We start from the raw sequence: 13,040 nt of genomic DNA, 5'->3' as shown, positions 1-13,040 counted from the left end.
ACACCTCCGGAGGTCCGGGGAGCCCAGTTTGAGGGCCGCTGCTATATTTCACAGCGGGCATGACGTGCTTTTCCACAGGGTCATCTGACTGTAGATATGGCCAGATTCAGGTAAATGTGTATTTTCCTGCAGCCATTTCTTGACTTACATACATACATCTGCTTTAGTTTAATGATATGTTTCCTCGTCTTTCCCATTTTGAAGTGTGGCCAAATGAAACAGAGTTTCCCAGGTAAAACATCCTGTTTACTAAGTAAAATTCCTAGACAATTGGACTGAATTTAAAAAAGCAAAGTATAAATAAATGAAAATATATCAGCTACATTAATTGGGGCGCATGCAATTTTGTTGGAAACAATTATCTTTCAATCTGGGAGGTAAATGTAGTCAGATTAAATCTATTTTTCCTTATTATGCTCAGTGTGATATTATGTTACTGCAGGGAAGCAGGATTTATGGATTTGTACACATCTTCAACAGGAGTACCAATTAATGTGAAAGGAGCTCTAAGAGTTCAGCCTATTATCTAAATAGTGCATAAACGTGATCATGTTTTATACTGTAGGGATTTCTGCATGCAGCATCAGCGTGTGTTCTCATTAGTACCCTCTAGAGGTAGTAGGCTGGGGCAGTAGTAGTGCAGAACAGCAGCTATGGCGCAGCCATTAGACAGATCTTTGACCGCAGAAACCAAAGGAAATGTAGGAGTCAGCTTGGACTGCACTTTGTCCTTTCTGTAGCGAATCTAGAGCAGAACAAGACAGGATAGGAAAAGGGTTGTTTAGATGGGGAGGTGAGAAGGAAAAGATCCCCAACACAGGAAAAAGAAAGCACGAAGAAAGATGAGCTCAGACATGTTTGCACAAATACTTAAAGACTTAAAAGAAGCAAAAGAAATACAGTCCAGGGTTCCCATGCAGTCTAACGTTGGCATTCGATTCCTTTTTTTCCAGGTTTGAATAAATATGGAGAATAAATGCATTCATCCATCCATCCATCAATCCATCCATCCCTATATCCATCCATCCGTCCGTCCTTGCAAACTCACTGTTTAAATCTTGATGTATATAATCCTTAAATATAAGATTCTAGGATTCTTTGTGTTTCTATTTTTAAAATGGACCCAAAACGGCCTGAGCACAGCGGAAATCTACGGGGGTCAAGATTACTTCGGTTTGGAAATTTAGCAGGAATTATGTGTAGGAACCCTGTAAACATGAACCAGCCAGCGCAAGCTTTCCATCACATGAGAATCAAAAACTGAAACTGTGAAGCCAGGCAAATTGCAGCGAGAAGAAAATCCCACAAAAAGAAAGAAAAAAAACAAAAACCACAAGCTACATTGAATAAATACTTGCACACACAAACACATTCACCAATCAGATGGTGCCGGGCAAAGCTTAATCATGAAAAGAAAAGGTCATGAAAAAAAAAAAAAAGCCTTGGTTAGAAAAATGTGAGTGTCATCCAGTGTCCATGCAACTAAAACAGAAAGCGGTGACACTTTGAACAGTTTAAATCAAAATATTAAAATTTCAAAAGCTGTGGGTGTTGCTGCTTAGATGATGGTTTCCGCCCATTTATGGTTCAGGTGAGACAAACAAAACGAGTGCTGCATGACTCTGTAACTCCTGCTGCACAGCCTTGGTGGAGGAGGTTGAAGATGTTCAATGAAACATCAGAACCCCTGGCTCCTTTTACACGGCTTTCCAGCACACACACACACACAAAAAAAAAAAAAAAACACGAGTGTGAGTAAGCTGGTGCTGATGGGTTAAAACTGAACCGCCCAGCCTCAGGGTTGGAGCAACGGTTAGTGGGAAATCAGTCAGTCGGGTCGAAGATGAGCGGTGTGGCGATCGATCGGTCGGTCAGTCAGACAGTCGGATGGCAGTGAGAGAAGAGCGAGGTGTAATACGTTACCACAGGAGGTTTATTCCCCGACTCCTTCAAACAAAAAGCGATAGCATGCTGGATGGGGAGGGATGGCAGAGAGAGGGAAACAGGCATAAATGACAAGGGGGCCGGTCACACCACGGCGTCACACGGCTCTGCTCTGAGGGCGGAGGAGGAGAAACAGGAGAGGGAGACAACGTACCAGGCGAACGTCTTCATACTTTTCGAGCTTTCGCACCTTTTGTCACGTCACAACCACAATCTATGTCTTTCGTTAGGATTTTAGAAGATGCAGAGCAATAGAAAGTAGAGCACAGTTCAGTTTTCAAAATTTCTTGCGAATAGAAATCTGAAAAGCATGACATGTATCTGTATGGCACCCAATAGAGCCAACAGCCTTCAGATATCACCGGATTAGTAAACAGAGTGTGTCATTTCTCCTCACTATAAATACAGCAGCTCTGTGAAGACCTCAGAGGTTTGTTAAGAGAACATCAGTAAACAATATGGAGGACGGTGCTCTGATCAGATGAGACTAAAGCTCGACTTTCTGGCCCACATACAAAACTCTGTGTGTGGAAAAAAAAAGCTAAAACTGGAGCTAAATACAGGACAATCCTCAAAGAAAACCCATGGCTGCAGAAGACTTGAGTCTGCTGGTGAAGATTCTCAGTCATCCAGGTCATGGTCATTCCAAAAAAAGTAAAAAACAAAGCAACTGGACTTGTTTTCCGTAGTTGAAGACGTTTCACTTCCTCTCCAGGAAGCTTTCTCAATTCAAAAGGTCTGGAGTAAGGAAGCCATCTACGTTAAGAGAGAGAAACCAATCAACCCTCATTTGGGTGATCAAAACTTTGTTTCTTTAAGCCGGGCCAACAACAACCCTAACAACTCCTCGTTACAGAGGAGTGGACCAGTTTCGGTTCAATCTGCTGGCTTAATGTCTTTAACGACCGCCCATTACTAAGGGGTGGACCTGTTTTGGTTGTGTTTGCATGTTGCCTAAGCCATTGCAAGGCCTTTGTTTGGACAGTAGTATAAAGCTTGGTACTCCACATTACTCCAGACTTTTTGAATTAAGAAAGCTTCCTGGAGAAGAAGCGAAACGTCTTCAACTACGAAAAGACTTGAGTCGGAGTGAAGGTCCACCTTCCAGCAGAACGACCGTAAACACAGAGCTACACCAGAACGGTTGCATACAAAACATATGCAGATCTGAATCCACTTGAACATCAAACCTGATCCTCACAAATGTCCAAAAGTGTCTCTAGATGTGCAAAGCAGGTAGAGACATACACCAAAGAATCGCATCTGTGATGCAGCAAAGGGTGGTTCTACAAAGTGTTTTAGAGTTTTTATTCATAAATAAATGTTGAAAACCATTGCATATTTTTCTTCCAGTTTACAAGGATGCACTGTTTGTGATGGTCCAAAACATAAATACGTTTGCGGTTTTAACGTGACAAACTGTGGAACAGATCAGGGGATGTGGCTGCCTCTGCAATGCGCTATAGGTCATCTCCCTCTGCTGCTTTCCAACCCCCCCCCCCCCCCTTCCCTCCCTGGACTTGTTTAATCCGATGGTTGAATGTAAACGCCAGAAACACATTTACAAGCATCAGTTTGTTACACACAAAAAAAAACAGCAGGTACAGATCATGTGACACAAACAAAACGCTCACTTTATAACCTTTAAGAGGAGGCTTAACCAGTACTGATCCTGAGAAACCTATTTCACGAGAGGACACGTAGGAAATAATGTGCAGCATTTCCAGCAGGCACAATAAGGCCAGCCACAGCAGACAGACAGACAGAAACAAGAATAGGACAAGAGAGGAGTTCACTTACGGGGACTAGTTTCCAGTACCAGCGGTTGGACTGACACTGCCAGGGAGCAAAGAACAACAGAGGCGAACCAGGGGGAGAGAAGACAGAAGCAGACCGAAGCCAGTGTTAGAAGCTGCAGCATCGCAGCAGGGAGGCACCGTTTAGTAGAAAGTCAGCCTTTAGAAATAATACCGAGCTTCTCTTCTGGTTCTTAGGGTTGATGTTAGTTTTAGGCAGCACGGTGTGGTTAGAGCTATCTTTAGTGATGGTTGATGTTAGCAGAAGAAGCAAGACAAACATATCTGTGAGCATGCATCGTAGGTTTCGTTGTTACTTATCTATTTACCGTTTCTTGAAGAGGCTGCAGGTCTGTGCACGTTTGTGACTTAGGAAGCTCCTCCTCCTCTGTGCTTTCTCTTAACTTCTGGTTCAGCTGAAAGTAATGAAACACACAGTTATTAAAGAAATGACAAGCGGCATCTATCCATTCATCCCTTTGTCAACACTCCTCTCCACTGTCGCCACATGCTTGCTCAGGATGCTGCAAAGTCTAGGCGGCAAATTAAGAAATCTAAGTAAAAAGCGGAACAATTAAGAAAACCTTTGCATTTATTCCCACATAAAATTCCTGAAACCACACGCAGGAGTATAACAGGAGCACATGGTTACGACATATTCACTCTGTATGTTTAAGGTTTTCTCTGGTTAAACCTCGGACACTGAGTCTGGTGTGTTCCTGACTGTTGAAGTGAGAGTGAACCCCATGGTAAAGACCTGCCTGAGGCATTCGGAGAGCAGGTTATAAGCAGGTTATGAGTCTGGTATGACATTTAAAGAGGTCTCAAAATAATATGAAAGAAAAAAAAAAAAGGTGTGACCCCAAAGGGAGGGTCTGCTTTGGGCCTCATTGAACCTTGTGCCGGCTCTGGCTCCATTCCACCCCTGGTTTTTGTAAACAGAAAACCAGGGGTGGAAAATGTGGGTCCTTAAAAATTGGTGTTAGATATTTCCCTGCTTGATCCCTTTCTGAATCCAATAATTTGGCTATTAGCTGGCTCCTGTAGAGTCTGATGATGGAGCAGGGAGACAGGTGAGCGATTGCTTTCAGGACACATCCAAAAGACGCAGAACACCGACACCCGGGGTCCGGGAGGTTGGTTCTTCTCTCAGATCTTGTGTCAGGTCTTTGTGGGATTTAATTCCTGTTTCCTAAGACTCTTCTCCTTGTCTCCACTACCTAATTTTCTAAACTCACGCTGCATAATTCACTGACACGGGCAGGTACAAGGAGCAAAAATCAAAGTTTGTGGAAAGCCAGCCAAGTCCCAAAGAAGGCCTCCAGTATATTTGAGGAGCTGTTGTTTGGATCGCTCGAAAATATTTCAAGAAAGCCTGACAAAAAAAAACAATACACACAGAGTCTAGTTTTTTTAAATGTTGGCTAAGATTGTGTGTTTTAAGTCTAGTATAGAGTTTTAGATAAGAAATTAGTTTATTTTCTTACAATGTGGAATTTCAGGCGTGACCGTGGCAAAGGCACAGACAGAGTTACACACAGATTTTAGTATTGAAAAAAAAATCCCCTATTTGATGGCAGAAAGTTAATCTGATGATTTTCTGGTTGCATCGTGAACTTTTACCTGTGCAAAAATGTTTCATGTTTTAATTAGATCCGAAAAAGCCTAACAGAAAAGACTATTTTCTTCTTTTTTTTTTAGTAAATGAAGTTAAATATTTAACAGACATAAGGGCATTTCTCCAAATAAATCTACCGTCTGTGTTCTCACTGAAACAAATCCTCTCAGAGTTGTGTTCAGAGTATTCTCACCAACACGCCGTAAATCATCAACGGTAAGTTTTAAAGCAATAACCCTGTCAGAAACCACAGCGCTGGTCATTTTCTGGAGCTCACCTTGTTGACCCAAAACAGCAGCGCGTTCTCCCACGGCGCCCCGACGCCGATCTGCTCCGCCTCCGCGGCCATCTTGACCTGGCCAGTCGTCTCCTTGGCAGACAGTGACATCATCGACTCGATGAGGGCCAGATGTGCTTTCTGCACCAATCAGACACAGAAGGGACAATTTAATGAATGGAGAGGGAATAGGGATTGAACACTGGCACCAAGATGGTTATTTAGCGTCATAATGTGCAACTATACATAGATACAGTTCAGATTATGCCAGTAAACGCTTATATAAACCCTCAGTTAGAAAATAACACCCAAAAACTAGATTTCCTCTTTCTCTCGTCTTATTCTTCATGTTTAAATCTTCCTTTTTTTTCCTTGTCTTACTTTGAAAGCTTGGCAGATTTCACTTCCTAATGTCCAGAACCAGAATGAAGCATTAATAAAGTCAGGCCCACCGTGTTGATGGGGGTCTTGCGGAGGTCCTCCTCTGTGACGTCTGCATCCTGGACCTTAGGGGAGAGCCCTTTCTTAGTGAGGAACTGCAGCAGGGCCGAGTTATCAGCCGGGGACCCCTGCGACGCCTGCGTGGAGCCCCCGTGTCCCTGAGCCAGCAGGGCCTGAGTTCGACAGTAGATCTCTGGGGAGAGGAGCAGCTTGGTGACGGACGGCTTGAGATGCTCTTGGTCGTACTGGTCCTTGTAAAACGGCTCTCGGAGCTCCACTGGGACGTTTTCTGAAAAAGGTAAAAAGAGCCTCAAGTCAGACAGTCTGTCTGGCCATACGGGTATTAAATGCAGTGGCGGCTCCTGCCAAATGTGTCAGGGGGGGCAATAGTTGCAGTGATAGCTAAAGTGACCCATCTAATGGGTAAACTGACAGCTTCGTAAACCCTGTTTACCGTCAGTGCTTTGTGAGTTTGGACTTACAATTAATATTATGTAGGATTTATCTCGTTTCTTTTCTATTATTGTCATATCTACTGTCGCTTCTGGTAAAATCCATGGTGGTATATTTGATATTGGTGTTGTTTGAGTAATTTCTAAATCATTTATTTTAAATTCTTTTCTTTTCTTTTCAATTGTCCATCCAAAACTCCTCATTTCTTTATTTTCTTTTTCCCAACATGGATTTAAAATTTCCCAAGTTGGATGATCTGAGTTATTACCTTTTAAATTCAGCCAATAATTTATTTCTAGTTTTGTTCTTCTTAAATCTAATGGCATTTCTCCCATTTCTACTTCTATTGCTGCTGTAGGTGTGGTTTTAAATGCTCCAGTACATTTCTCACACTTTTTTTATATCAAACTTTATTCATACTCTGACATTCTTCTTCTCACACCTGACAGTAATCCAGCAGATTTACGTACTGTATGACGTAAATACGTTAGCGCAAGCACTCCCGGAAGCCATAGAGAATGCATTGCAGAGCCTGCGTATTGAAAAAAATGTTCTTAACGTGAACGTCTATGAGAGAGATCAGGGCGATATTCAACCATTTTGAAATCGCCCAAAAAGAGGCGGGACACAGGAGGTGACGTACTCAACGTAACATTTAACGCAGATTGATTGGTTTAACTTATAAATTCCCTTCTCTCTCTTTCTCTCTTTGGTAGTGTGTCGCCCAATCGCCCTGATGAACAAACCGTCTCTGATTAAATGGATGAAAGCTTGTGGGGAGATTTATAGTCCTTCATCGGATGTTTATCAGGCATCTCACCGTATTAAGGACTGCTGGATGAGGCTCAACAAGTTGTCTTAGTTTATACCCAAAAACAAGAAAGGTAAAATACATTTATATGAGTGGTCAACATTTAGGCTCTGTAAAACACACTTATACTACAAAAAGTATTTGATGGATATTTAAGTGGGCCTGCACAGTGGCAGCAATAATGGTCTGGGTTCAAATCCCAGCCTGGGGTGATTTCTGCATGGAGTTTGCATTTTCTCCCTGTGCATGCGTGGGTTCTGTCTGGGTACTGCAGCTTCCTCTCACAGGCCAAAAACATGATTGTTAGGTTAATTTGTATCTCCAGATGGCCCTTAGGTGTGTGTGTGTGTGTGTGTGTGTGTGTGTGTGTGTGTGGCTGTTTGTCCTCTGTGTCTCTGTTGCCCTGTTACGGACCTGTCCAGGGTTTACCCCGCCTCTCGCCTCTCCCAATGACCGCTGGAGATAAGCCCCCCACGACCCGGCATGGATAAGCAGGTATAAACGATTTATGGATATTTAAAATTTTGGGGGTTAAATGCATAACCATTCTTGATCTACCTTCATGGAGCAGTGAATGCTGCTTGTCGGGACTTTGAAGCAATCATCTGGTTCCCCTATATAGGACATTTTTTACCAATCTGTATAATATGATTGAATTTGACTTTGGAAAGTGCCTCGAGATGACATGTTTTATGAATTGGCGCTATATAAATAAAATTGAATTGAATTGAATTGAATACAAATAAGATGTTTTGTTGATGCATTGAGATTAATGTGAGATAATGTCATTTGGTCTCCTTTTAATTACATTTTTATCAAACAAATATCCCAAATATATAAAATATTCTTGTGGGCAGTATAAAAAAATAAATAAACACATCTGCTAAGAAAGTGGATCCTAACATCATGGCTGCTACAAGTACACCTAAAAACCCGCTAAGTAGAATGATAAACACTCCTTGTGTTTTTTTAGAGTGAAAAATTAAAGATTGCATGCAAATGTTGCCAGTTGAAGGACTGCATTGAAATCATATGAATCGTACATTATAGGTGTTACAGCGTAAACGTACCAATCTATTCCTTTACACCCAGTACTTTGGTGCAGATCGACTAAATATTTGACCTTTCTGCAGATATAGGAGACTTCTAGAAAAAAAAAAAAAAAGGCAACTCTGCATTGTTCTCTGATAAAGAAATCCCCGGTGATCTCTGCAGAGAATAGCTTCAGTGAAGAAACTGTCCGACACACAAACCGTTGTTATGGCTTGCTGCACAGAAACCGCAGCCGTACTGCGATGGGTGTCGCAGGAAAAGAAAAAGAAAAACGGAGTAAGTTCTGGAAAAAACATGGAGCCGTTTTTTTTTTATTCCAACAGTGAGAATTAGGTGACAGTAAAGTGACTGCGGGAGAGGATAATGTCATCATCTGCATGAACAGCTCGACTCAGATAAGAGAGAAGAAAAGGGGAAGCGTGCACGTCAAGTCATCTCAGACCAGGATGAGTGGGTCATTTCATGCACGTTTCTGCAGCTGACCCACATTTCTCCTCTGGATAATCCTCAAAACTGAAAGGGACTTCTTTGCAAAATAAAGCTCAGCGTCTGCAGCTCTTCCACGTATCTAATGGCAGCGGCTGTTTTCTGTCTGCATTCATCTAAACATGCCATCTAACGAGGGCAGGGACTGATTTCATCTCCTTTCCCTGTCTGCATGTCGCTGTTGTGAGGCTTCCTTATGTAAGTCCTCCTTCCTCGCATCCTCTGGCCTGTTTCCCTGATCCACCGGGAGGAGACTAGAGGAGAAAATTCAACCGCGTCTCTGCATCGGCAGGACTTCACAGCTGAGTGACACGCTGTGCTGAGGGCTGTAGGGGGGGACGAAAGGGCCTTTGGTCACCATGGAAACCCTACAGCCATTTGTCCCAATCAGGGACGAGGGGATGAGACAGGACTGCAGAGCAGGAGCCATATAAACAACTCTAACCGCGTTAGGGAAGGAGAAATATGTTAGATTTTACAACATTACGCAAACACACGCCTGGGGAAAGAAAGATGCTTCATTCTCGGCGGGGATTTGTTTACAAGTCTGATGTTTTGTAAAAGTCAGCCTTCTATTTTTTTTACAGCCACAGTTTGACGGTTTCAGAAGCTTTATTACCCTATCAAGTGCACGTTTCTAATTTTATGTCTTGTTACAGTTGTGGTCAGAAGTTTTTTTGCAGCAGTCATCAGCAAGAATCGTCCAAGAGTTCCTCATCTGACCGTTGATTTGAGTTGCAGAGGAAGAACGATCGGTTCGTCCTCCTGCCTCATCACTCCATTCACTTTATGGACCAGAACCACTGGCAGAGAAAGAGACTATCACCATGACAGCTGATACAGTCTTCTAACTTCTTGCAGTAAGGACAGCTCAATCTTTGCTTGTTTTGTGTCATGAAGTGAGTCGAAGGTGTTGTGTTTGCAGCAGCGGCTTCTTTGTTGGTCGGCACGCTCTCGGTATGCGGTGATTTCAATTCAGTTCAATTGAATTTTATTTATACAGCACCAATTCATGACACATGCTATCTCAAGGCACTTTACAAAGACAAATTCAATCAGATTATACAGATTGGGTCAGATTATACAGATTGGTCAAAAATTTCCTATATAAGGGAACCAGTTGATTGCTTCAAAGTCCCGACAAGCAGCATTCACTCCTGGAGAAGCGTAGAGCCACAGGGAGAGTCGTCTGCATTGTACATGGCTTTGCAGCAATCCCTCATACTGTGCAAGCATGAAGCGACAGTGGAAAGAAAAACTCCCCATTAGCCAGAAGGAAAAATCTCCAGCAGAACCGGGCTCAGTATGAACGGTCATCTGCCTCGACCGACTGGGGGTTAGAGAAGACAGAGCAGAGACACAACAAGAGAGACAAAAAAGCACAGAAGCAAACATTGATCCAGTAATCTGTTCTACATTATATGGTAGTAGCGGGTGATTTAAAAGTGGTTTCGTTCCGAACCGTAACACTGGTGTGTCAGCAGTTTCCAGCTTGAACCTCTGTGATTCCAGGGTTCCTCGTGAACCAACATCCAATAAACTGAGGGGAACGTGTCTGACTTGGATGGTTTATACATAGATGCAAATGGGTGCTACAACAGGAAAATGTTCCCAAACAAATGTCAAAACTGGTTTTATGATTGGAAAAAAAAAATCAGCTTAGCATCAATCTTCTGGGATGACCTCTCCAAGTGAATGAATGTAATTTCTTTATTTTTTACCTTTGTGTTGATTTGAGAGATTATAACTATGGGAATGTAACCATGTGTGTCCAGTTGTTTTAGACAATGATCTCATCGTGGATAATGAGTGGACCTAAAACCGATGACGGTGCCGCAGATGATGAGCGCATGTGAACGTCTGAGCGGCGCTGTAATTTAACCCAAAGGCAGAGCTGTGTCACTGGATGTTGTGCTACATGTGGACTTTTGCTGCATTCAACGCCTTTTTTTTAATCAATTCAGTTGAAAAAGCAAAACAAAAATACAGACAAGATAAACAGTAACAGATTTATAATAAACCCTTTTTTTTTACTTTTTAACAAAGGCAAAAAGAATTTAAAGAAGAAAATAAAACCTTAAGCTATTAAAGTAGAAGTCGGCGTTTTGCTGGTAGTGTTGGAAATGCGCTTGGTGAACAAATGTTATTTATTAGTTTAATTGGTGTTTTGTTTTCTTTTTCAAGCCCTCCATTAAGATTCAGTGGGGCACCCACTCAGCAATTCCCAGCTGACAACAACAAAGACATTCTGCTCTTCCCATCCCACTAACCAGACTAAATAAGCGACGTCTATAAAAGCCATTGCAACTGAAATGTTTTGCTTGAGGGAGTGCAGACCTATAGAGGAGGGTGTTTGAGTCCTGGAAAGGGTGCAAGTTCAAATCCTGAGCATTCTTTCCCAGAATGCTCCCTGGGCACCACAGAGTGTCCGCCCACTACTCCTTGAAGGACGGGTTAAATACAGAGGACTAATTTCATTCAAGTGAATGCTGCAAAGCCAAATAAAGATAATGATCATCATCAGAGGAAAAGCAGCCGGGCTATTTTCTCCTAACTGGAGTGTAAGGTGCGGTGTGACGTCACTGTGTTAGTCAGCGGAGTCTGAGCCTCGACACAAGCAGCTGATGATGAATGGAGTGACTCCTAAATTCACAAACAGACAAAGCCTACGCATCAGATAAAAAAAAACGTGGAACCTCCTCAGTTTGGTCAAAGCTCAGTTTCAAGCTTCTCTAATGTGCAGACTACAGCCTAATACATCCAAAAGCCCGTTTGGGTGTTTGCTTGACATTATTGTCCTACTGGAACGCCCAACTTTGTCCAGATTTAGATCACCTAAACAAATCAGTCATCCACGGATGAAAGGAAATTGGGTAATTACGTTGATAAAAAAGCAAACCCAAGCCTGTGACAAATGGCGCCAGCATGAATCTCCACAGTAAAGCCATCGGACAGAGAACGTGCTGACCTAGAAAAATACCCTCGCTCCAAATTCGACATTTTCAACACAGCATTGTGCAGCTGCCCACCTGGACAATTCAAACAGCTTTTGGAGAAATGTGTCACCGTCAGAGAAGAAGACAGAAGTCTGGCTGTTTGGCAGCTATGATAAGAGGAGCGTTTCAATCGATCAGTGATGAACTCAGAAGCCTTAATGTCAGGCACGGTGGTGGTGGCATCGCGCCGAGGATCTGTCAGTGGTGCACTGCACATGATTGATGAATTAATAAAACAGGGCATTTCTTAAAAATCCTTCAACTTCACTTCACAGTTGAGATGCTTTTTGAAACTTTGACAAATGTGATTGTTCCAACAGGACCGTGATACCAAACACGTAAATAAAACTAGGTTTAGAATGAATAAAGCAGGCTGACATTACGGTTCTGGAATGGCTCTCAGCTTTAAACATGTGAACAACAATGAAACAAGATGGTTTTGTGCCATAGAAGCCAACTAGTTTAATTTTCTAACACGAAACTACTCAAATACTACACCAGAACAACATCCCATTTTAGCTGTGACATCATCCAGGGAAGACAGATCATCCGCTATTACCATATAATGTAGAACGGATTACTGGATCAATGTGTGCTTCTGTTCACACTGTGCCTGGTTTTGGTTCTGCTGGAGGTTTTCCTCCCCATCAAAGGGGATTTTTTCTCTCCACAGTCGCTTCATGCTTGCTCAGTATGAGGGATTGCTGCAAAGCCATGGACAATGCAGACGACTCTCCTTGTGGCTCTTTGCTTTCATGGGGAGTGAATGCTGCTTGTCAAGACTTGATGCAACCTACTGGGTTTCCTTAGATAGAATTTTTTTTACCAGTCTGTATAATCTGATAGAATTTGACTTTGGAGAGTGCCTTGAGATGACATGTTTCATGAATTGGTGCTTTATAAATAAAACTGAATTTAATTTAATTAATTTTCTATGGCAACACAATGCCTCTCCAACTTGCTGAGGGACTATTGATATTGGTGGAGATGTGTACCTGCATATGGCCTTTTTTTTTTAGATTAGATATAAACGATGATGCCCTCAATTGTGTTTGTGACAGAAATAAATTTAAATTGCATCCGTAAACTCATTCCAACATGAAAATGTATGCCCACATTGAACACAGCTGCGTTTAGATTATATTCCAGGTGAGACGAGTGGATA

The 13,040-nt window shown here is 42.4% G+C and overlaps 1 protein-coding gene across 1 annotated transcript in view; it reads right to left on the bottom strand.

Moving 5' to 3' along the window:
- LOC105939518 (calmodulin-regulated spectrin-associated protein 3) overlaps positions 1-13,040 on the bottom strand; it is a 30,876-nt gene that overhangs the window by 16,520 nt on the left and 1,316 nt on the right. The window contains 6 exon segments of the mRNA XM_012881746.3: positions 607-745; positions 1,924-1,971; positions 3,745-3,780; positions 4,070-4,156; positions 5,636-5,776; positions 6,088-6,365. Coding sequence (XP_012737200.2) covers positions 607-745; positions 1,924-1,971; positions 3,745-3,780; positions 4,070-4,156; positions 5,636-5,776; positions 6,088-6,365 — 729 coding nt within the window.

Source organism: Fundulus heteroclitus, chromosome 5 (assembly GCF_011125445.2).
Source record: "Fundulus heteroclitus isolate FHET01 chromosome 5, MU-UCD_Fhet_4.1, whole genome shotgun sequence".
Taxonomy (NCBI): Eukaryota; Metazoa; Chordata; class Actinopteri; order Cyprinodontiformes; family Fundulidae; genus Fundulus; species Fundulus heteroclitus.
Note: the sequence above shows the minus strand (reverse complement) of the source record. Positions and strands in the feature narration are given on the sequence as shown.